Source organism: Falco rusticolus, chromosome 9 (assembly GCF_015220075.1).
Source record: "Falco rusticolus isolate bFalRus1 chromosome 9, bFalRus1.pri, whole genome shotgun sequence".
NCBI classification, from domain to species: Eukaryota; Metazoa; Chordata; class Aves; order Falconiformes; family Falconidae; genus Falco; species Falco rusticolus.
In genome coordinates, this window is record NC_051195.1 from 51,402,802 (window position 1) to 51,427,713 (window position 24,912).

General features: G+C 51.3%; 1 protein-coding gene across 4 annotated transcripts in view; it reads right to left on the reverse strand.

Moving 5' to 3' along the window:
• The window catches only part of NR6A1 (nuclear receptor subfamily 6 group A member 1), a 98,477-nt gene that overhangs the window by 12,296 nt on the left and 61,269 nt on the right, over window positions 1-24,912 (reverse strand). For 2 of the 4 annotated variants that reach the window (XM_037399159.1, XM_037399157.1), the window contains exons 3-7: window positions 11,963-12,193; window positions 7,215-7,270; window positions 4,963-5,120; window positions 3,849-4,073; window positions 2,893-3,147 (exon numbers count right to left, since the gene is read on the reverse strand). In XM_037399159.1, the coding sequence (XP_037255056.1) occupies window positions 2,893-3,147; window positions 3,849-4,073; window positions 4,963-5,120; window positions 7,215-7,270; window positions 11,963-12,193 (925 nt within the window). Of the gene's footprint in view, window positions 1-2,892; window positions 3,148-3,848; window positions 4,077-4,962; window positions 5,121-7,214; window positions 7,271-11,962; window positions 12,194-24,912 lie in introns of all 4 variants that reach the window. The other 2 variants (XM_037399158.1, XM_037399156.1) reach the window with 1 other exon arrangement.

Consider the following 24,912-nt stretch of genomic DNA (forward strand, 5'->3'; position numbering starts at 1 on the left):
GGGCATCCAAATCCCCCCAAAACCTCCTGGGAAATTGCCTGATGGAGATTTTGTGGGTGCAGAATGAGGTCCTACTGCTGAACAGGGTGCCAGGCTGCTTCCTCAGGAGTGATGTGTGTATGTGCCCCATGGAAAAGCCACAGCGTAAGCAACAGGCAGAAGCAGAGCTGGAGGGCACGGGGGGCTGCTGGTGCCTGCAGGCATGCTGTGGGAACATCCCATACGTGCCAACAGCCACAGTGGGCTCTCAGGAACACATCTCACAGCAAAATCCCTGGTTTCAAAGAAACCACGTATTGCAAAAATGCTCAGAAGTGGGACAAAAGTGTTTAGGGAAGCTTCAGCTGTGCTCTGGCATTGTACAGCAGAAAGAATAAGAGCACAGCCAGAAAGCCATCTTTGAATAGAACAAAAATAGAACCTTTTTCACTGAATAATACCTTATTTTGGCATGCGTGTTTGTTTACTTCAAAGTTATTTGTAAAATGCATGGTGGAGTTTGACCTCAGAGAAGTGAAAACAAGCTATCTGAACTCCAGGTCACTTCTTCAAGAAAGTAATATTGTAAGTGATGAAAGCCTTGTCGGCTAATCTAAAGTTGTACAAGTTTTCTTGCTCTCAAGTTGACATTAAAAATCTTGCAGGTGCAAGATTGCAAAGCTCAAGAAGTTAATGAGCACAAAGACCACTCAGTCGTCTGCTGGGTCTAATTGTTTTTAGACCATGCACATTTTTACCAGCCACTCATCACTTCGTAAATCCAGGAGAGCTCTTCTCTCATTCCTGCAGTTGAACTGTCTTACTTTTCTGTGCATACTTTCCTCCCCCCTTCAAACAAAGCTGTTCTGTTTTTCACAGCCCTATTTCTTCTCGAGGACTGACTCCTCCACACACTTTTCCTCGCAGTTTACACCAGGCAAGTTTCTGGCTGGGAGTTATCGGCATCAGCTGGGGAGGGAGGGGGAAGGGAAGCGCTATCAGGAGTGCTGGGGGAGGTCAGGAATCTATTCATTTCATATTCATCTCCAGAAAAACAGCACAATAAAAGAAAACATTTCATCTAGCAGGCAAACAGAACGTTTAGCCAGTTGTTAGAAGTGATTAAAACATGGGGACTGGGGAGCTCATCCTATGCCTTCATTTGTCACCTACCTAAGTATTAGCATTGCTCCCGTCACTTTGTTAAATAAGAACAGAAATTAACCCCAAAGTGCCAGACTATCACAGCTCAGCAAGATTCTTTCAGTGAGCTGTGAGATCTAATGAACTCTGGTTTGCAATCATTACTGATCAATGCCAGAGGAAACAGGGGCCTCTGAGCAAGTCCTCAAGTCAGACACTTCTCCAAAAGAGCCTCCGCTCAAATCCAAAGTGACCAGCTTTTCCACGACTGCATCGGACAGGGAGACCGATACCCACAAACTACCCCACCGCCACCTGCAGAAGGCAAGCTATGGCTCAACTACCATAAAGACAACTGGGAGGGAGCCATGCAGCCTGAGACCCCTCATCTGCGCAACTTCCCGCTAAATAGCTTTTTTGGTGTGCTTTTTCCCATGTTACTAATGACAATTAATGATACTTGAAAAGCTAAATCAGAAGAGACTGCAGAGACATTCCACTCCCAAGAACACCTATTTTCAGCCACGTGCACAGATCTTCCCTGAAGGACTTTCGAGGCGACCAGCAATAAATTGCCGGCTTCTGAAGGGCGAGGGTTCCTCCTTTGTCTTGTCATCTTACCTCTCGCTTGTATTTATCACAAACACAAAATGAAACAAAACACTTCTCTTTTGAGGCTCTGACCAGGACAGCAGGAACAAAAGGACAGCTGAATGCAGGAACAAGTGTTATTGTGGTTTTCTATGACCCTTACTGTTCCTTGCAGGACCAGCACCAGATGCACGATGAATGGCCGGGTAGAACAGTGCTGCAGAGGAACCTGCCTCAGGAAATAAGACACCTGGGTCCAGCTCTCAGCTCCTGCACTCCTCCACCGTGGTCTCAGCCAGCCAGCCCCTCCAGTTGTCAAAACAGATGCACAAAGGAACCTCAAAGAACTGTTAGATACTGTGACGGCTGAGGACCACAATAGCATTTTAAATGTCCACTCATCAGACACTTGGATCCCCTGGCGACTCTTGCAAAATTGCTAAGCCTAGCACAGGCAGACCACAAACAGGGCAGATACTGTAAGGGAGCTGGGCAGCAGTTCCTGTAAGTCCTACCTATTCTGCCATAATACGGTGAGATCATGAGCCTGTTACAAAGGGAGGATCTGTCTGGTACCAAGGCTACAAAACAAAACACCCAAACCAAAAAACACTCTGACCAAAATGATAAATGAAAGGCAAGTTCCTCAGAGCATCAGATAGTACGTACTATGTAAAAACCAAGAACTAAGTTGCAACATCTTTAAATTTATGTAATCAAAACAATGAAATAGCAATTAATAATGAACACTTTGATAATACAGACAACTAGCTTTGTGAACAACCTTTCCACTGGCCCAAAGGGTTTTTAAATAAGACCTTCCATCCTATACTTCAGGGTTACCCAGAGTGTTGCTTAGTTTTACACTCCTCATAAAAAAGGCAGTTTGTAGGGCTGGGCTGGAGGATGACAGCATTGCTACAGAAAATTCAAATAGCACCACAGAGCACCATGCACCTTCCCCTGCAGAGGGAAGTTTTGATTCAATACTGACTAACCATGAGGCACTTTCTAAGCCTGGAACAACCATTCCCTAAAAAATAGAAAAGGAAAACAGCCACAAGTGAAGTGACCTGTCCCAGGAGAGGTGGTTAGTTGGTCACAGGGTGCCTGACTGCCATCCTCCCAATGGCTCCTCCATCTCTAGCCCCTACCCAGGAGCTCAGCCTGATGTCTCACCTGTGCAGCTCGTCATCGGAGGGAGAGTACTTGGAGGTGACATCAGCAAGGTCACCAAAGATCTGCTTGCTGTAAACAGTCAGCGAGGAGAGCAGGATCAGCTCCTGCCACGTAGAGCTGAGCAGGCAGGTATAGTCCTTGATGGAGAGTTCGCAGAAGAATGGCAGCTTCTTGATCCAAGCAATCTGCCTGAAAAGCAATTCATCCGCCAGACGACACAGCAGCGCAAACAGCTCTGCCTGAGTCACTTTATACCTGCAGGCACAGTCAATATGAAGGCATAAAAGCCATTAAAAACATTGAATGACATCATTTGACGAGGCACTCAAAAAACAAAGCAAACAGCACAGGAATTCATGTTCAAGTGCCCAACGTGCTGGTGCCCAGCATGTAACCTGGCAGCAGGAGCCACAGGGCCAGCACCCAGCTTGCCCAGCCAGGGGCCATGAGGGGAGCCCTTCTAACTGCTGTGGTCACCCACCTGGCCAGCACAGTCCGCTGGGCAGCTCAGCCTCTGAGACAGTCCTGCAGCTCTCACCAACAGACAGACTACACAGCTTTTTTTCCACCTGTGTGTATTTTTCCAGCCACTGTGCCTACTACCGGGCCCTATGCACAATTAACGCGGTCTCAGGACTGAAACCCACCAAACCGCACTCCTGCACAGGCTCAGCCTGGCCTCATAGCCTGGAACCCCACGCAAGGTCCATGCATGCCAGCTCCAGCCCCAGACAAGGGCACAGGCCACCCACGGGATGGGCTCTGGTTTGCTGCTTGCACTATGGCTGCATCTCCTCCCAGGGAACGTGCTCCTCACGCCCATCGGGCCACACATGCATGCACCCAGCCACCACCCCTGTCGTCAGCATCCCCTGCAGCACAAGCCACAGCCGTGCATGCAGCAGGGACATCCAGACTGAAAGGACAGCCTCTCGCACCCTGCCACGCACACTCACCCGTCCTCAATGAGCATCGGTGTGCTGAGCGGCTCCAGGTCCTCTGCTGACACCAACTGATTAATAAGACTGTGCGACTGAGGGTCCAGGCTGCGCATTTGAGGGGGCATCAGAGCCGAGTGAGCAGAATAGCTACAAAGGTGCGGGAGGTACTGATAGTGCATGGACACTGGCATCCCGATATACTGATCCCTGAGTGCAGCGAATCCATTCAGCTCCACAGACCTACTGGAAAAGGAAAAGCTTTTTAATATACCCAAAAAATTCCATTTGGTTCATTAAAATGTGGCACCCAGCTCCATCAGAAACGTTAATAAAAACAGGGAAAGAAGACAGAACAGAACATGCCTTTGTATTTAAACTGTACACTGAAAAGAATTGAGTGTGCAGACCAGACACCTTATGCTTGGCCTCACGTTGAGCCTGGCTCAGCACTAGTTCCTCTTACTGGAGATCTGGGAACTGCTGCTGAGCAGCCACTCAGGAGAAAAACAGAAACCCAGCCGTACAAAAGCATTTCCACCCCAGCTTCCTTAAAGGGCCAGAATTTGGGATTTTAAATTAAGTATTTACACAGCCAGTGAACACAAACGTTTCCTAGCTTAAGATGCAACTGGAAAGCAGATGGAATGCGAGTCTAAGATTCTCACTGTGCTTACCGTCAAAGGCCGCATCAGGAGGCTAGCACTAACAGTAACTGGCATTAATACAACACCATCAACCAGTAACCTAAACAGAGTAATTTATTTTCAAAACCTGAGCATGCTGCAGAAAAAGAGTTTTTGCAGAACGAGCAGTGAAATGTAATCAAGTTTCCATGATCTGCAGAAAACACTATCAATACAAATGAAGAGATATATTTTAAATATAATTTTAACTCAGCATTGCTGCCTTTTTAATTTGCTCATGAGCATTTCACCTCCCAGTTCAATTCTTTTCAAATCCAGCGTCTGTCTTTCTTAAAGCGCAATCAGAGATGAAAGAGTCTGCAGCATGCTCGGTTTACACAAAGATGCACTCACAGTGTATTTTTCCTACGCTGACCCAAAGTATCACTCAGGGAAAGACAGTCAAGATTACAGTAATATAAAATTCTTCCAGGGGTCATTCCCACCTTGAAGATGGAGTAGAAACAGGTGAAGGCTGGTTGCTCTCAGAAACTCCATTTCCAGGGGAACTATGGTCACTGTCTCCGTTGTTGCTCCATGACATGTTTGCCTCTCCCTCAAATTCTTGCCCAGACATAATTCTCTCAATCTCTTCCTCTGATATCTGTCAGATACAGGATAATTTGGTTACTTCAGCTGAGAACAGAAACCAGGCAGAGCCTTGCTTTTGTTGAACAGCTTGACCGAGCAGTCACATCCCGCAGAGCTGAAACCACCCGGCAGCAGGAGAAACGCTTTGCCATTCCTGCAGATACCACATCTGTCCTTTACATATAACAACGCACATGAAAAATTCTATTTACAGCTAATTGTGGTGACCTCCAGTTCCTGCAGTATGATTCAAGTGACGATAACACAGCAGACAGGAATGAACACATGGAAAGATGATGTCAAATACACACAGCAACAAGCCATAAATCAGGCACTGTCACACAGTGAAAACCCAGGGAGTAATTGAGGCCAGTTCATTGGGAACATCACTCAGTACTCAGCAGAGGTAAAGCCAAACGGAAGGTGAGGTAGGCTCCGGTTTGATAAAGCAATTGAGACAGGCAAGGTGACATATATAAAATCAGTCAGGAAAACATTTACAGGGAATCATTGTTCACTGTTTTTCCCCAAATAAGAACCAGGTGGCACCCTAAGAAGTAACCAAGCATCTAATACTTAAAACAAGTATTAGAGAGTAATACATATGAAGCTAAAATGGACTAAAAATAAAAATTGAGTGCACTGAAGTATAAAGTTTCAAGAAGGAGCTGGTCATGCTCCTGGGGAAATGTTGTATCAGTAGCAGGGAAAATGCAACATAAAATTTTGGGGCTTTTTTTTTTTTTTTAAATTGTGTGCATGTCCCTAAGCAAGGCTGTCACAAAATAGAGAGTTAGATATATATATAACAATATATACTATCGACATATACCATATATATATACACACACTATTTATATAAAACTATACATAAACCACTCAAGTTAACATGCTGCAAAGAAATGCAGTGAATTCTGAACATTTTAAAGAGCCAAACATTGCTTAGACAGTTTATTCCAGTCTTGCAAAAGTGCCAAAAAACCTCAGCAGGCTTACCCAGTACAGCATGCGAAGAGTGCGACTGCTGAATAGTCTCACCCCAAGAAATGGAGTTGATGGCATAACCTGCGGTCCAACACTGACCGATCACGTGAGTCTCAGATGAGCAAGGGCCCACTCTGGCTAGCAAAGGCTGCCCTTACTACAGCTGCATTGCTCAGAGAGGCAGTAAAAATTGTTACCTGGCCAGAAATGAAATGTTTGCTCTTTGATAGGCCTGCACACGCTTTAAGAATCAGTAACTAATGCTGTTATAAATATGATGCTTGCCAACAGCAGAAAATGCTCTACCATCAGTAAGAGTTTTTTTTTATTCATTGAGCTAGGTTTTCTGCTACTGACCACAGGCACAGCTGCACTGTCTAATTCTTGCCTTTTTCTCTGTTCGCTATGGAGGACCTTACTGAGCAGGCAGAGCATCTGGTTGCTTGGCTTCTCATGGTTAGGTTTTGGACCACAGCGAGTAGTCTTTTCAGAGGCACACAGAGTCACAGAAAATGTTTTCAGCGTTATTTCTATTTTATTAAAATAAATAGTAAACTTTTAAAAGACCTCTCTTCTAGAAGCAAGCTGGAAATGGCCATCATTTCTCACACGTGCAGTACAAGCTGTTGTGCTGAATTACCTTGCGCTTTACAAGACATCTCCAGACAAGCTGTGCTATCAATCAGTGAGACATTTACTGGGTGCCCCTCTTGGAACAACTGAAGGAATTGCAGCAGACAGCTTGCGAGATTTACTGGGAGCTGCAGAGGGACGGACGTCCTTGTGCGGCTCACAAAGGACAGAGCACCACAAGACTGCCTGTGAATTCACACAGGCACCCTAGGACCACACCATGTCCCTACCAGGGATAAGCAAGCGCCGAGCTTTATTTAAAAATCTACAGTTCATGATGTATTTCTAACACTTGTGGAGAGTCAAAGCCCTGCTACACCAGCAAGAGGCACAGGCAAGGCTGAGAAAGGCTCAATCAAATCAGCTGTGGCCCCGTCCCACTCCGAGCTGCTGGCACAGTCCGAGCCCACCATCGTGAGAGGAGTTCTGTGCCAAGGCCAGGAGAGCAAAGGCTGAAGGGAACTATTGAGAAACGGCTTGACATGCTCACCTGGACAGGTCCGATGCTTTTGTTTCTGCCTCCTGGCATGCCATCCTCTCTGATTGCTAAAAGAAAACAACCAAACCTTGGTGAGGAACACTACTGTTCAATATTCCACAAATACATAAGAAGGTATTTACCATTTTGAAAAAAATCTTTATACCTTAAAAGATTCATTTTGTTCACCATAGCAGAGTACGCAGAAACCTGCAGTGTTTTCCAGGGCACTGGCAAGCTCCAGCAGTACACACCATGACCCTCACCCCAAAGGGCACAAACACATCAGCGGGGCTGCAAGCGTCCCACAGGATGGTTAGTTTCTTCATGTGACCCTTGAGTGACAGGTAATGAAGGAATAGCAATCCTGTACCACAATTAATTCCAGCATAATTTGAGAAGTGGCACCCGGGAAGCAACCTTACTTCACCCCTGGAGATAACCTAACAAATGCCCATGACAGCTAGAAAATGAACCGTGACCTCCAGCATTTCTGACTCCACTGCCCACAGCCCTGCGAACCCCCATGAGCCAGGCTCCACCTGGGGAGACCCCAACCACAGCTGCCAGCAGCACACAGGGAAAGCACTTCACCGGTCACTACTGGCACCGCTGTTGCTGCAGAGGGTCAGATCTCCTACAGCTACCACAGAAAACAGAGGGGAGATATGCTACCCAGCCGGCTGCATGCAAAACCGTTGTTTAAAATTTCAGTTCCAAGATCGAGCAATGCAATTGCATTTCAGAAGGGCAGTCCAGCTCCTCCATACAGCAGTTGCATTTTTAAGACTTTAACCAATTTCTAGGGAGCTTCAGTGAAGCCCAATTATGGGGATTATGCTGGAGCTGCTTCTCTACCTTCCCCCTCCCTCTGCTTTTCTCTTTACTGGCAGAGCAGCTCCGCAGAAGCTGGCAGCATTTGAGGATCAATCCTGCTCCTTGTGCAGCTCCTTTCCCGGGCCGGGTCCTCCTGTTTATCAGGTCCCGATCTTTTTCCCACCACGACCTGGCCAGACTTGGCAGGAGGCTCTCTCCAGCTGCACGGTGACCTTGCTGCTGCTGGCCAGCCTCACCCCACTTGGCACACGGGGCTGCCAGAGGCCCTCCCGAAGCAGAAAATGACACAAAATTTAAGGAAAAATTTCTGGACCAGAAAAGCTGCTTGATTTTAGATATCCTCAGCTCAAGTCATCTTCATCTGCCTCAGTGCTGCACTTGCAGCCCAGGGATTACATACGTGGGTTCAGCTAAGGCAACTGCAGCAAGGCAGAGCCATGCACACCCTGCACTTGCACCTAAACTGCACCTTCCTGAACCATTACCACCTGGTCAGGCCATGCAGATCACCACCCAAAAGTCCCCCGATGATTTACAACTCAGGCAAGCCGTGAGCAGCAGCACAGTGATCCCTGCAGCACCTTACAACAATGCGTTCTGAGATCAGCAACCCAGTTTTAATCCTTCTAACGCAAACTCTATCACCTCTCCATAACAGCAAGTATTTTTATTTAAAATGTCAGCATTCATTTAAGCACACTGGAGAAGCCACAAACAAAGGATCGGATATAAAACAATTATAATTGTCTCTTACATCACACAAATCTCTTAAGATATAGCAAAACAAGCAGGTAATTTTAACAAACAAAGCTGTTTACTTTCTATGAAAACTCTTTCCAAAAAAACATTAGTTTCTTGTTAAAAAGATGCGACTGATGTAAAAGTAAGCCATCATGGTTAGCCCTCTGTTACTCCCTTTAGTTTTTTTTAATTTACTGGAAATACAGTAACACTTTTCCAATTTGGGGGGAATTTCTCTAGTTTTCCAAGATATTTTGTTGCTAATTGTAATTTGGAAATCTTCTCAGCTACGAGCTGAGGACATAAATTGCCTTGGTCTTTTGATTTTGAAGCGTAATTGTAGCAGACATTAGCTTACATCTTTCTTTTCTACATCCCCATCATTTTACAGAATGCCTTGGAGAAATGCCTCTGCAGTTTGCAGTGCTCAGCCACAGAGATGAGCTTGTGGGCACCAGGCTGGTCTGTCTGCTCCTGCCTGCCCACAGCCAGGGCCACGGCTCTGTCCCCAGCTCCAGTCACCCCAGCCGAGCTGCCCTCCCTGCCCAACTGGTTTGAGAGCTGCCTTTCAAATTGGCAACTACTGCTGAGGGCAACACTGTGCATGAACTCCTGCGCCCTGAGCAAAAAACCTGCAAAACCCTTAACCCCTGCGTGCTAAGAGGAGTTGGCAGTTTGGCTGGGCAGGTCCCCGTGGCAGCGGGTGCCGTTCAGACCGTGGCTGTACCCAAGACAGTACCCAAGCTCACGCACATTATCTTTATGACTGCTGCTATTTCTCAACAACCTGAGGTTAATCGAACCCCACTGCTCTTGACGCAGCTCCCTGCCAGCCAGCAGCTTGATGCTCCCCGGGCTGCCTGGCCAGGCCTCGTCGGCCAGTGTCCCACAGCAAGATTTACAGGATGCAAACTGACTTGGTTTATTTTTGTAAATTCCTACAACCTAGCCAAGATGGAAGAAAACCCCCCAGACCTGGGAGGTGCTCGACAACACCCCGCATCTGCTGCAATGACTCGGGTATCGGCAGAGACGAGGCCGGGACCTGCTGCGCAGCTCAGCCTGGAAATGGGAGTTTTGGAATCCTGCTAGCTGCAGAACCTAGCCAAGGCCTGCAACAAAATGTAGGGATGTTTCTGCTGGTGATCCACACAGAAAGGCGTCAAGAGACCCGGATGGTCCCAGGTCACAGCCACATGGCTCTCAGCCCCCTCAGCTCTGGCCTCCCCTCGGGCGCGCATGGTTCGTCGTGGTTCAAACCCACCTGCTCAGGCCCGGCGCCGCTTCCCAGCCCCGCCGCACAACGGTCGGGCACCGCGGCAGGGAGCGAGCGCTGCTTCGCCCGCCGCCGGCCCTCCTCGCCCCCCGCGGGGGCACCGGCTGCCAGCGCAGCCCTGCCCTGCTCGGGCTGGAGAGAACGGCGGGCAGCGGGCCGCCAGGTGGCGCTCTGCCCCCGCGGGTGAGCCGCGCCCGCCGCCACCGGAGCGCGCTGCCTGCACCGGCAACGCCAGCGTGGCCCGGGCCCGCAGGCGGCCACACAGGCAGGCCCAGGCTCGGCACACGGGCCGGCGGGCCCAGCCTGGCACACAGACTGGCAGGCCCAGGCCCGGCACAGTGCCCGGGGCGCAGCCCCAGGCCGGCACACAGGCTCAGGCCCGGCACACAGGCCCAGGCCGCGGCACAGGCCTGGCACACAGGCCCAGGCCCGGCACACAGGCCCACAGGTACAGGCTGGCAGCTAGAGATGAGGAGCAGCAGGCAGGCAGCCCTGCACCGGGCCAGCAGCAGGCAGAAGCAGCTCCAGGCACCTCCGAGGGGCTGGCTGCCCTGCTGGTTCCGACACCCACATGGAGCTGATGAGGGAGCTTAGGAAAATGTAAATAACTTCCCCTGATTTATAGAATGCCTGATGACAAGCACTGAGTGCTTCACACTACAGACACTTAAAATAAACGAGCCCAGGCAGTGCTCCTGGTCACCCAGGACTACGCTTCAGGTTAAAAGCTACCTGCAACTAGCTTGCCTTCCCCATCAAATAAAACTCCCAAAGATAATTTGTAATCAAAGCAGTCAGGAGATAAGCTTTCCATCTCAGCTCTAAGACATATTTTCTAAGGAAGATCCTGGTGGATTTGCAGTAAATTTATGGAAGTTTTAGTGCTCTTGACAGCCGGCTTTCATATGAATGATGACACTGAAGGCATCCATAGCCACATCTAAAAAAACATGAGATGGCACTTCTGTTTTGCAGCCAGGACAGGGTCCCTCCCGCCATCCTAGCTGCACATCCAGGAAGGACTTGAACAGCCTCTGTTTCTGCTCATATACCTGTCTGCTGCCATCAAACCAAGAAATCTCTGGGTTTAATGGTTAACAACAATTCCAGAGATTAAAAAGTCAAAAGATTGGAATGAAGAGTAGAAACATGACACTGAAATAAATCCCAGACTATTTTTTACTATTAATTTCTGAGCTACTGAAGATTTGCCATCCTGAAGATGATACTGTAGCAGTTCACCACTCCGCACACATGGGGACTAAGGGGGGGCTGTCCCTAATCCAGATTGCATGTGACCTCATACCAGGCAAAGCCGCCTTTGTCATTCCCCAGCTCCACACGCTGCTGCCCAGAGCCATGCGCCATCAACCAGAGATGGGCAGTTAAGTGAACATCCTCACCACCTTATCACTGGGCAGCAACTGCAGGTCTAAGCTCCCCCCTGACAACAAACAGGTAAAGTTTGACTGAGATCGCTTGGCATTTTAAAAGCCTACTTAAATGCCTTTATTTTTGCTACATTAATATATTGAATATATAATATATATTCAATATAAAATATTGAATAGATATGGTGACCACTTCACTCAAGGCAAATGCAAGGACATCCATCAGGAAGGACAGTAACAAACTGTTACCTTCCCTGAAAAAAAGGATCACAACAATCATTCTCCAAATATTTGTACCAGCTTTCAGTTCTTACAGGTTTTTTTTCTCCAATACAGTAATGAAGTAGTTCAGGAAGAATGTTTTATCCATGCACAATTTTGCTGATGTTTCACTTTTTCTTTTCAGGAATTTGAGAGGCAGAATCGCAATACAAAATGGTAGCTGAGGAAGGGTAGCACGCATTGCTAACACTGGCCCCAGTCTGTACCTCCACCAGTAAAAAGCCCAGTTTTACCTTTTCGGTTCATCCCCATCTGGAGGCATTTGAGCAGCCGGCAGTACTGGCATCTGTTGCGCTGTTTGCGTGACATGACGCAGTTCTTGTCTCGACTGCATCTGTAAACCCGCTTGTTGCAGATGCTCCTTTTGAAGAACCCCTTGCAGCCCTCGCAGGAGATGATCCCATAGTGCAGCCCTGTAGCTCTGTCCCCGCAGATCAGGCAGGTTCGCTGATCCACCCGCTCATCTGCAAGAGAAGAAGAAACGCTTTGCGGTCAATAAAACGGCTTCACCAAGCGATCAGAAACTCTCTTGAAGGGACTGGGAAAGTCTCGTTGCCCGGTGGCCTGCCCAGACAGACGCCCACAAAGCAGAGCATGGCAGAGGTGCTCATCCAGAAACAGCAGAGAGGAACAGAAACCTTGAGGGGGAAAAGGGTTGAAAGTGTCCTACCTCAACTGCACAGACCAGCGTGTGCAAATACAGAAATCATGCCTGGCAGACACCAGCCAACGTGAAATACCATCACACCTTCCATATTCCCAGGGCAAGCACCTCCTCGCTCCCTCCAGCAGCTCCAGCAGCACCAGCAAAAGCCTCACAGCACAATCACTGCCCAGAACCCAAGTGAACATTATTACAGAAACAATCATATGGTTAAGCCACAATATGATTTTACTGTTCCTTTTCCAAATCTTTGGAAGGCCTTTGGATGGCTAAAAACGTAAATGGTAGGACTCCCAGCAACAGGAGCTGTCACATTAAATTCAGCATTTTAAGATTCTTAACACTGCCTCTGAGGCAGAGCAGGGAGGATGCACAGCTCGTGATTTCCATAGACATGGATGTCAAATGTAAAGGAGAAAGTAAATGATGGCTTAAGAGACCCAGGTAGTTAACCCAGATGGATCCTCATTACCTGGCAGCCGCACAGGGAGGCCTAAACCTTGCTTCACATTAACAGTCAGCTACACTTAATGCCAGCGAGTTGCACCAGAAGCTTTTCCTGTAGCAGACGTTTAGCAACGAACAGCTTAACCCCTCACATGCCACACCAAGCTGCCTTCCCCTGCCCCAATGTTTTAACCTATTAATATCCCAACAGTGGCAAACAGAGCTGCACTTCAAAGATGGGCACTACTCAAGTGTATTCAGGGCTGCACACAAATCTGCAGTATACTTCATGGGGTTGCCTTCCCAAATGTCAAATATTCATTACCTGGATGACTAGCTCACCCTGGCCAAGCAAGGTGGAGGCACCGAGGAACAAGGACATTGCTTTGCTTGGAGCAATGGGACTTGAGGAACCATACCTCTGTCTTTCACTCAGTCACACGTTTCCTATAGGTGCTGGTTAAACCAGATTATTTCTGGTATTTTGTGGCTTGAACGCACAATGGTACAATCTCCAACAGACAGAAAGACCCACAGCTAAAGCAGGACCTGGGAGGTGGCAACGGTTCTCTGCAGCTCCCTGAGGATGGTCCTGAGGACGGATGCTGCATGTGGCTCTCCATGCAAGCCTCAGGTGCCCAGAGTTTAACTTCAGTGTCTCAGTCCCTTCCCTCTGGAGTTTGTGATACGTATATTCAATGACATGATTTAAAGGCAAACTGCTCAGAAGACACAAGATGTGCACACACTTTCCAGGACCTGCTTCACAGATGCCGGCTGTGCTGTGTAGGAAATTACTCTGGCAAACCATTCAAAATGCAGAGGAGAAACTTCGCTGCTGCAGGAGCTCATGTGATAGCTACAATCAAATTAATGGGGAAGTCAGGAGTATGTGGCAGCGCTTGGGGGAGACACCACAAAGCAGTCAAGGTTGTCCCTTGGGAAGGGGAAGGTAGGACAGGCCATGTCACATGGTGTTTTGGACCTTGCCAGTGGAGCCAGGGAGGAAAGCAGCCAGAGCTGCTTTTCGCTTCATCCAAGGTGGCTGGGAGCTACAGAGCAAAGGCACCCAAGGGCCAGTGCTCCTTTAGGTACATCCAGGTGACAGGAGAAGAGAATGACCCACACAGCACCCTTACACCTTAACAGGGACAAAGGCTTCTTCCAGAAAGCACCCGAGCAGTCACAACAGCGACCTGTCCAGGTGACGAGGGAATTACAGCAATGTTCCAGTGTGCGTGGCAGAGGGTCATACAGCATTGGAGATGATGGGTCTCAACAGGTAAAGAAAAGTGGTTGAGAAGATGAATAACAGGAGGTGGGGAAAGGGCAGTAAGAGAAAGGACACAGGGACAGACCAGGTCAGAAAAATGACGAGACGCTATAAGGGACATAAAAAAAATTAGAAAAACATTAAAGAGCAAGAAGGAAAAGAGCACAAATTCAAACCAGAGAAACCATAGGACATGAGTACTCTAAAAAAAGACAGCACGGCCAGAGCAGGGAGGGAGGAGGAAGCCTGGCATGGTGGTGGGAGCAGGCAGGGGCTGACCCGCTGCCTTAAGCCACAGAAGATGGAGCAGGGAAGGGCAGCTGCCTGCACCCACTGTCTGGTGTACGGAGCTAAGGAGAAAGCTCGGGCTGGGCAGAGGGAACCACACAACTCTGCCTTGTGCCTGGTGTGCTGCCCACACCCTGCTGTTCCTGTTCTGTATCACTCAGCAAAATGACAGACCTTGAAAAACCCCAGCCTTAGGAGGGCACTGGCTTGTGAAGGTGAGCTGCTGCAAACTCATTTCAGCAGGACAACACCATGCCTGGTTTTCCTCACTTAGATTTGAGCAGGCAGTTTTCCGAGACAAAGGTGTTTTTATCTACAGGGGGTTTGAAGCAGCAGGAGGTAGAAGTTACAGTCAAGTCCCCTCCAATCTTGATAAAACCTAAGCAACCTGACAAACCAGTGTGTAGCTGCTTACTACTGGAGAACCTGTGAACACCATAGAAATAAATAAGCCAAATGTATTAGGATTGGTAACAAAACCAATTTGCACTCACACAAGCCAAGTAAAAATTTAAACCAGCTGCTCTTACTCACAAGCAGCTTTCTTCACAGTTTAAACTCAGTAGCAACCGTAACCAGTCTGCATTAATCTTTAAAAGACTTGCTAATGCACAGCATGCAAATCTGCACTTTTCTGCAAATTGCACTGCAATTGTTATAAAACCTTAAAATAAAGGGATGAATGAAGGAAACACAAACTTTAGCTAAAGAAACGTTCATGGTGTCATCACCACACTAAACCAGTCCCAGTTTTACAGGACAGACCACCTCAGGCATGCAGACCCAAAGGAATGCTTGTACAGATCAGGACTGGGGCTATCGGAGCATCTCGCTGAAAGGAGGCAACTAAACATGACTTTGTAGTCCCCAATTGCATAATCTCCACCTTCAGCTATCTGATAAACGCTGGGAGGGGGCCAGGGGATTAGCCTGGGACAGAAGAGTCCTCTATCTGCAGGGTTTAGCTCTGCCTCAGCTTAACTCCCGGCCCTCCCCCTGCTCCCACCAGCAGTGCCATAAATCGTGGGCGCTGGGGGATCCCGGGGTCAGCAGCAACAGCCACTCGCCGCCGGGCACACTGTGCCATGGCCAGGCAGGCCAGGGCGGAATTGGGGAGCCACGAAACTACTGGTTTACACACACGGCAAAACGCAGAGGGGGATGCTGTGTGCTGCAGCAGCACCATGGCACGGTGCCCTGGCCCGCAGCATCACAGGGCTCCCTCGGACCACGAGGCTCCCTCCTCACTGGAGCACACCGGCGGCCGAGGATGTCAATGAGGGCTCATTTCCAGGCGCAGCTTTTTTGTTGTGGGAAGAATAGGCCCCTCGCCTGGCGAACATGGGAAGCCGGGATGATTAAAGCAAGGAGGGATCAGAATCCTTCCCTCGCCATCCCCATCTCCCTGCTAGCAGGGTGACAGTGAGGTGGTGTGAGTGGCCCCATCACCACAATAAGGGCACATGCCTCCCCGCAGAAACTGTTAATGGAGTGTGCTTCCAGATTAAAATTCACCGTAGAACAGCAGCACACCCTGTGAACAAAGACACAGACCTCCAGGGACTGGAGAGGTGCCTGTACACCCCTTAAAATGCCACTCAAACAAAACCAGTAGATAAGAAATAATTATCTACAAAAAAGTCTTAGGGTTTAAGATGTTTAAAAAATCCTGTAGGAACGGTGACCAGGCCCAAGACGCTCTTCCTGCAGCCCACGGGTTTGCTGGCTCCTGACCTTTGCTATTTTTCACCCTGCTTAATGCAAGCGCCTTGTGTAGGCGAACAGCGGGACAGCTGGGGCAGAAACGCAGCAAACTTTACAGAAATGGTAAAGCATGGGCAAATTGAAAGCAGTTTTGCGCTGGAGCTGCTCTGAACTCTCTTAACCTTGAAATTTCACTAGAATATCAAAACACATAGTAAGTACAATAATTTTTAAGCTAATAGGCCCTCCCTCCATCCCTCCTCCCTGGCTCTGTTACATCTCGTCTCACTGATTCCTCTGGTTTCAAAAGCCATACAAGACAACATAGATTAGGAAACAAAGCAATTTTCAAATACCTTGCACATGTTTTATTTCAGAAAGAGGGCTGCAGAAGCTTCCCCCTCCCAGTTTTTCTGATAGGTCTTAACATTTAACGAACTCATACACGGGATATTCTGGCTTTGTTCTCACAAGCCATTGTAGCAGGGGCCACTAAATCAAACAGTTGCTGCTACGACAAAAGCATTCACAAAAATCTCAACCTCATCTTGAACCCTGAAGATTTTTATGGCTACTCCCTTGCTAACCCCTCCCCAAAGCCACATTAAAGGCTGTATTGTTTTCAAAGGTCATGGTAGGTTTCATACCACATTTTAATACAATGTAAATTCTCCAAGAATATTATGATGTTACACAAGAGTCATCGAAGATGGAGTGAGAGAAAGAAAGAAGAAATCTCTCCTCGTCTATGTTTTTTAAGGCCAACGGTAGAAGCAATACACTTATTTTTTAAAAGACCTGCTCCTTCCCTCAGCAAAATGAGTAGTCTTGATAATTTTTAGAAGAAAATTCTTATGAATTTCCAAAAGGAAATACCTTAGGATCCTGCCAAAGCACATGGCAAAGACACATACAGAAAACATGAAAGCGCATGAATAAGCATATAAAATACACAGCAAATAAAGTATCGGGACATACACCCAGCCCTCAGCAAGCCTCCATCGCTGCTCCCACCTGCATCACTCCTGCGGACAAACACCCTGAGCAGGCTACAGGGAAGCACCTCCAGTATTCCCAAAGCGGGCAGGCAGCGCGGCCACATTCCTGGAGGGGACCAGATGCTGGCTTCACCTCAGCAGTTCCCCACGGCTGCAAGAAGGATCGCACCCACCCCTGCAGATGCAGTTTAAAGCTGTACAGCAACCACAGCTCCCTGCGAGACATTTACCTTGGAAATAAGACCGTGTGTCAGTGCAGCCAGCTTGAGTGACTTCTAATATCGGTGTTTTATAACAGAGCTGAAACAAAGACTTTATGTCCTAGAGCGAGGCCAAAAGCGAAGGTACAAACCCTAGGCCAAACTCCCAGAGCTGACGGTGCTGGGATTTGGTTCTGCTGAAAAGCAAGAGGGAAGGAAGACACAGAAAGCTGCAGTTTGCAAAGCTGCCCATTTATACAACAGAATGTGATTTACAGCTAAGAAAATCTTTCACAGCTGAAAAAAAGATTACAGACGACACTCAGCACTGCAATTCATTAATATATTCAACGTCTTTTCAACTGTGTATCATTTATTTGCTTCACGATTAACTCACCCTATCACACACACCCTGCAGTACCCTTTAGCTGGGTTTAAATCTCAAGCTGCTAAATACCAGCTGCCTGGGGAGGGGGAGATCTCACACGTGTTACTTAAATCCTAACAAAATCTCACTCGCCTCTGATGATGCCTCAAACACAAGCAAAACGTGCTAAGGTTTTTTTTCCCACTTACCTTCCCTAACAATTTTTTTCATTGTCCATTTTTAGTTTCAAGAAAACCACCTTGTTAAATTCAAGACACATTGTTGGAGCAATTCCCCTCTCACTGCGGAGTGCTGCATTGTCCCAAGAAGCTCACCCCAAAAACAGGGACATTTGCTTAATGGGCTTTTCTTTAACTTATAATCGATGAACCCAGGGATTAAATTTTCTGTTCGGCGGCCCCTCCTTGGGACAGCAGCGACCTCGGCGGCCGAGCCCACAATGGGCCGGGGCGCCCCGTTCCACCGACCCCGCCGATGGGGGTCCCAGCAGCCCCACGCTGGCCACGAGCGACAGCACCAGCGCCCAGGCTGGCCCAAGGAGCAGATTGTGCCGGTCGTGGTAGGAGCCTGAATGGAATTAACCCTCTGTGAACTGAAACAAAAACATTGTGTGCCCAGCTGGGATAAAGGTTAATTTAAATAGACAAGCCTCCTCCAGTCCTCTAAAAAAAAAAAAAAAAAAAAAAAAAAAAAAAAAAAAGGAGGGGGTGGGGGGCAGCGGCCGCCGGCGCCCTTGTTCCCCGCACGGCGTGCAGCGGCTGTGCTGGCGGGGCCGCGGGGCAAAGCACCGACCGGGGTGCGGGGACCGGGGGGACGCTGCGGCCCGGCCCCGCCACCCGCCCGCTCCTACAGCCGAAACCCACGGCCCGAAAGCCCCGCCGCTTTGTTCCTGCCACGGAAGAGTTCAGTCAAAAGAAAGCCCCCAGGAAAGACCCATCGCAAACGATCGGTTGCTCTGTCTGGGTGGGTATAAATCAAGAGCGTGCAGCTGATGAAACCCTCGCCCTGCCCATCCCCGGGGCCGGGACCCATCCATTTGCATATCAAAAACTCATCTGAGAAATCCAACTTCTGGCGGGCGGGCTGGGTGCCCCCCGGCCCTGCCTGCCCCCCACCCCAGCCCCCGCCGCCCCGCACCCCTGTCCCGCGGGGCCCGGCGCGGGCAGGAGCCGGCCGAGGGGCGAGGGAACGCCGAGGGGCGAGGGGACGCCGCGGGCTGCTCGCCCCGCTCCATTGTGCGGCACAGGGAGGACGGGCGACGGGGGGCCCGATCCTCCGCTCCAGCCAGTTGTTGCACAAAGAGTTTGGAACAAAAGCCCACCGCCCCGAACCGTGCCCGGCAGCCCGCCGCAGCCGCCCGGGGGTCCCCATCGCTCCACCCGCGCCGCTCGCGGGCCGACCCCGCGCCTCCAGCCGCTCCCCCAGGCCCCCGACTTTCTCTAACGCCATTTAACAAAAATACAGCTTTCTGCGTGGCCCCTGCCCCGGCACGGCCACACGCCCCGAGCCAGGGTCGCTTTGGGCTGGTTTTAGGAACGGATGCGCTCCCGAGCAGCCGGGCAGCTGCGGCTGGGGGCGCCCCGCGGCTGCCCCGCCGTGACCCCGCCACCCAGGGCAATCCAGCCTCGGGGAGCCACCGAACAGCGGCCCCGGCACAGCCACACACCCCGGCTTCCCGAGGGCCGGTGGCCCTTCGGTGTCCCCTCGGTTCCGGAGGGCTTCGCCCCGCTCCGCGGTGGCAGCTGTAACACCGCGGAGCCGGCACTGCTCCCTACGGGGAGGGAGCTCCGTTATCAAGTTGCCGGCATGACCCCGATACTATCAATAATTAACGATACTAAAAAAAGCTCCTCCAGATGGTCAAAGGGATTAGGAAGTTTAAAATATAAACAAATTAAGCCCCGAGCCGGCCCGCCGCCCTCCCCGCTGCCGCGCCCGTGCGCAGCTGCAGGCGGCGGCCACGGCCCGCACCGCGCCCCGCCGCGCTCGGGAGGGGGGCACGGGGAAGCGCCCCCGGCCGGACCCCGGCGCAGGCGCCGCGCTGCCCGCCGCCCCGGCGCTGACACGGGGCACCCGCCCCCCCCGGCCCGGCCCGGCCCGGCGGGGGCCGAGGGGCGTCCCGGGGGTCGCGCTCCCCCCGGCGGCCGCGCTCCCCCCGGCGGCCGCGGCCCGGACAAAGGCCCCGCTTACCTTCCATGCAGGTCGAGTCCCGCTTCATCCCCCCGGCGCCGCTCCTTAGGGCCGCCTCATGGCGGCGGCGCGGCGGGGAGCGGGGCAGCGGCGCGGGCGGGCGGGCAGCCCGGCTCGGCCATCGCCGCCGCCCGCGGGCCGGCCCTATGCTAACGAGCCGTGATGTCAGCGCCGCCTCCGCCGGGCACCGGGCCCCGCCGGGGGGCGCCTCGCCCGGGGGCCCCGCCGAACACCGCCCCGGCCCGGCCGGCAGGGCGCGGCGCCGGCCACCGGCCCCAGGCCCCCAGCCCCCGAGCCCCCAGCCCCTCGCCCCTGGCCACCAGCCCCCAGCCCTGGACACCAGTCCCCAGCCCTGGTCACTAACCCGTGGACAACAAACCCTGGTCCCTGGCCACCGGCTCCCAGCCCTTGGCCACTAGCCCCTGGCCACCAGCCACCAGCCCTGGTTACTAACCCCTGGCCCTTGGCCACCAGCCCTGGCCATTAGCCCCTGGCCACCAACCACTGGCCCCTGGCAACAAACCATCAGTCCCCAGCCCCTAGGCCCCAGCCACTGACCCCTGGCCTCCAGCCATCAAGCCTTGGCCACTGACCCCCAGCCCCCAGCCACTGACTTCTGGCCCCTGGCCACCAGCCCCCAGACACCAACCTCTGGCCACCAGTCCCCAGGCCTTGGCCACTGGCCACCAGTCCCTGGCCACTGACCACCAGCCCCTGGCCACCAGCCCCAGCTACTAATCCCCAGCCACCAGACCCCTTGTCCCTGGCCACCAGCCCCCAATCACCAGCCCCTGGCCACCAGCCGCCAGCTGCCAGCCCCCAGCCACTGACCACTGGCCATTGACCACCAGCCCCCATCCACTAGCCACCAGTTCTCAGCCCTCAGCCGCCAGGCCCCAGCCCCTGGCCCCCAGCCACCACCAGCCACCGGCCCCCAGCCCCAGGATCCAGAGTGCAGCCACAACCTTGTGTGGTTTCTCCACCGACTCCCCGGCACGGCCAAGGGAGCCGGTACTGAATTAACGCCTGGACACGCGCTGAGAGAAACCAGGGATTGCCAGCATGAGAGCTGCTTCTTTAGGCTGCTGACAACTATGGGCTGAGGACTTCCATCTAGTTTTAATCATCACTGAAATGCAAGCATGGGCCAGATGGGTCCTGCTTTGCAGCCACACAGACACAGACAGCGGTGGACAGCAAGCAGGGCAGTGGGCAGGGCAGCAGTGGGCAGCAGGCAGAGCAGGAGGCAGTGCAGCAGCAGGCAGCAAGGCAGGGCAACAGTGGGCAGCAGCAGGCAGCAGGCAGGGCTGCCCATGCAGGGTGGGCAGGGGGGGCCCCACGCTGCCCACAAGCCCCATGTGTGGCAGGGCCGGGACTGTGGGCACTGCATGGCGGTGGTCGCTATGGGACAGGGGGCCAGAGCCCCCCTTGCCAGGTCTGCACCTGCCAGCCTATGGGGATGGGACACTGGCAACTGGGCGTTTGCTTCAGCTTCCTCACCCAAGGAACACCGGCGCTTCCGTCTGTGACCATACAGAGATTTCCAAAGGGTGAACAGTCAGCACGGCGCGAGCTCACGCTCTGTTTCATCGCCTTCGCCAACAGAAGCGCAGTAGCTGCCAGACAAGCGGAGCACAGCCTGCTCCAGCATCCCCCCTGGCCATGCCCAAAGCTGGCACGCCAGAGGAAAGCTCAAGAAACTGCCGCATAACTCATTTTCTGCCCTCTGAGGCTGCTTAACACAGGCGTGGCTTAGAGAAGTGATTTCAGCATCAGTTTGTGGTTTTGCCATCAGCCTCACAAAAGCTGACTTGAAGATCAGTACCCAGACTAACACGGAAAACAAAGCGTGGCTCTAGGAAAAGGGGCAGCCGAGCCATGCTGGGCAGTCAGGGCTCCTGCTTTGTGCCTGCAGGGACACTGCATCGGCTTTGCCAGCACCACAGCCGCATTTTCAAGTTGGGATGGAGTGCAGAAAAGACAAACCACTGCACGAAATACAGCAAGACTGGGAAACGCAGGCAGGTGTGCCACCAGCAGGGACAAGGGCTCCCCAAGCCCCCGCGAGAGCACAGCCCACAGGACGGGCAGGATGGGGATGTGTGAGCTGTGCAGCCCCGTTCTGGCCGCCTGAGCCATGCAATGGTCTAAGTACAGCAGTGTGTGCCACCAGGCGATGGATGGGCAGGGCCGGTGCAGACGCAGCTGGCAATGGACAAGTGCGGAGGTCAGTCAAATGATCAGAACTTAACAGTACGACCTACACCGGCACGTCAGTGAGCGCGCGCTCCCTTTCCTAATGGGTTGCAAGTAACTTGCAGTAATGCTATTGCTAGGATGGAGTTAACATCGCACTAGCTCCAACAAGAAAACCTCTACTGTAAATAAACTGCATGACACATTGGGCATTTTGACTTTGCCCAATTTCTCTCTCAACTCAAAAAGTTCCATGTCGCCCATCCCCCTTGAGGCAGATCATCTCTGCCTCTAAATTCAGTGGCTCTGCAAACTTTCAGAACAATAAATCCATGACTGATTTAGCTGCCCACCTCAAAACAGGTACCACCGTGGCAGCACTGGTAATGGTGAGCTCTCCGCCTGATACAGCGACATGTTTCTCTGCACCAGTCAATGTTTTCTTGAAGCTCTTCTGCTCCTTCACCCTCCTCCTGGGATGAACTCAGCCTTGGATATTGTGCAGTTCACGTGTTCTTAGTGCTGCAAACATGAGATGCCTGATAACGTGTCCCAGGGGTCAGCTGCGTTTGACCAAGCCCAGACCATTGCTCACCACACCAAGGCACAGCCAAAAACATTTCTGCCAGTGCCCAATTCCACCTGTCCTCCAGATGTCCACACTGACTCTGTTCAAAAGCCACAGTCTGCTTCTGTTCCTCAGGCTGAGAACCGTGGGGCTCAACCATGCTCTGAGAAATGGCTGACTTAAAATAAACAAGGCTCAGAGGCAACAAAAGAGGTCATATTTCGCTCAATCCCAAGCCTCAAATTTTATGGCTTTCTGGTGACATTCAGCAATGCAAATGACCCCAAGTGCACGCAAGAGCAGAGCTCAGCAGCACCCTCCTGGCAGCCTGGGCACCCTGCTCTGGCTGCCCCCGCTGGGGCAGATGGGTCCAACCATACGGTCTCAGAGGTCCCTGCCACTGCCAACCCTCCTGTGAGTCTGTCTGTTCACAATCTGGTTTTAACCTAGCATTTCTGCGGGAGCAGGTGCACAATGCAGGAACAAAAGGTGCCGCAACCAGCCCTGCACTGGGCCAGGTCTCCGCTTCGCTTATGCTGTAAATCTGCAAAGTTGTTGTGTTGGTCCTTGACAAGCTCTGCAGCTTGACCTCTCTCTTTTTACTTTGGAGGTCACCAAAGCAGGGCTGTGTGAGGAGCCTGTTACACGGCCCTCGCAATGCACGGCCAAGGTAAGCCATCCCCTGGCTGCATTATTGACACAGCTGCTTGCAATTCTGCCTGCTCCCAAAGCTCCACATTCTTCATCCCATGCGAGCACTCTGCTCGCTCCCAGCACCCCTCGGAGAAGTGTGACCAGAATGCAGAGTGCCTATTTTGTAACAGCACAGTGCAATGTGGCCACAGCAATCTGAAATAAAGCAAATTAATCTCAGGAGAACACACCGACATGAAGTTGCTCACACAACTGTTGTTGGGACTCAAAACAGAGATACACTGAAAAAACACTCTGCTAATTCAGAAACAACTGCAATTATAGACAAAAGCTGGCTGGCAAAAAGGGTAATTGGCCAAACAACCCAAATCTTCCAAATTATTCAAAAGTCACATTAAGTACACACATCACAGTTTGTCCATAATAAATCCTTAAGGGCAGAAAATAATTGCAGAGATCTGGAACTATTCTGTAAAATGAGAGGCCAAACTAGGAATGGGCACACGACAGGCAAAACCCAAGAAAGATTAATCCCATTCTCTGAATCAAACAGCCTTAAAGCAAGCCCGGTAAAAGGAAAAATAAAGTGGCTGGTTCTTATTTTAGCCCGAATCAGCCAATTCCCAACCCAAACAGAAAAAGCTGATGCTATTGTAACTGAAATCTAACATTTTTGAATAACACCAGTTCATCACGGTAAAAGCCCGTAATGGTAAAAAAACATTGCCAAAACCTGCATACAAGTGACGCTGCCGCCTGCAACGGATTTATTGTCTTGACATTATGGGCGTAAGGGAGGGGCTTGTGAAGCAGGAGGGAGATCTCCAGGGCGCACTGAGCGTTGGCTCATCCTGTTACCAACGTGGCCACTTGTCTGCAAACGAGGTCAGGAAAAATGCTGCGTTTTGCTGCCCTTTGTCCACAGCGAACTGTGATGCCAGGCAAACCAGCCAGGAGACAGTGTGGAGAAGATGACGGGCTATAAATGTGGCAGGAGAAAAGGAAAATGTTTGAGTTGTGCAAGGCATTAAAAGGCACCCTGTACTTTCAGAGCTTTTTCTTAAGAACATTTTCCGGATTTCCTTTTGGGAGCACGGGTGTTTCACCTGGGCTGCCTGCGGGAAGTGACTGCAGGCAGGAGAAGCACGGGCACTGCCACGTGCTGTCCCTTCTCCCGGGCGCTCCCCCGGCGTGCGCGAGACCACAGTTCCAGGGAGAAGGAATTCTCAGAAGATGTGACTTTTTCAGAAATGTAGATCCTCACTGGAGCTGTAAGCCAGTGCCGAAACGGGTCAGATGCTGCCAGACCAGGACAGTGGAGGTCTTCCAGGACAGTCTGCAGACACTGTCACTTGCCACAGCCAATCCCTAAAAACTTTCATGAAAAAAACAGAATTTGGGCAGACAGAGGCTAGCAGAGCTGCGTGGACCCAGGACAGAGGCAGCCCTTCCCCATGCTCTTGCCCTCCCACTCACAGCCACCGCTTCATAATTCTTGGGGCTCCAGCAAGGCTTCGCCGATTTTCATGACAATCGGGGCTCTGTCGTGTCTACGCAGTTTGAGACATCGGCCCCTTTGTGGCACGAACAAAGTCCAAGCTGCGGATAACAAA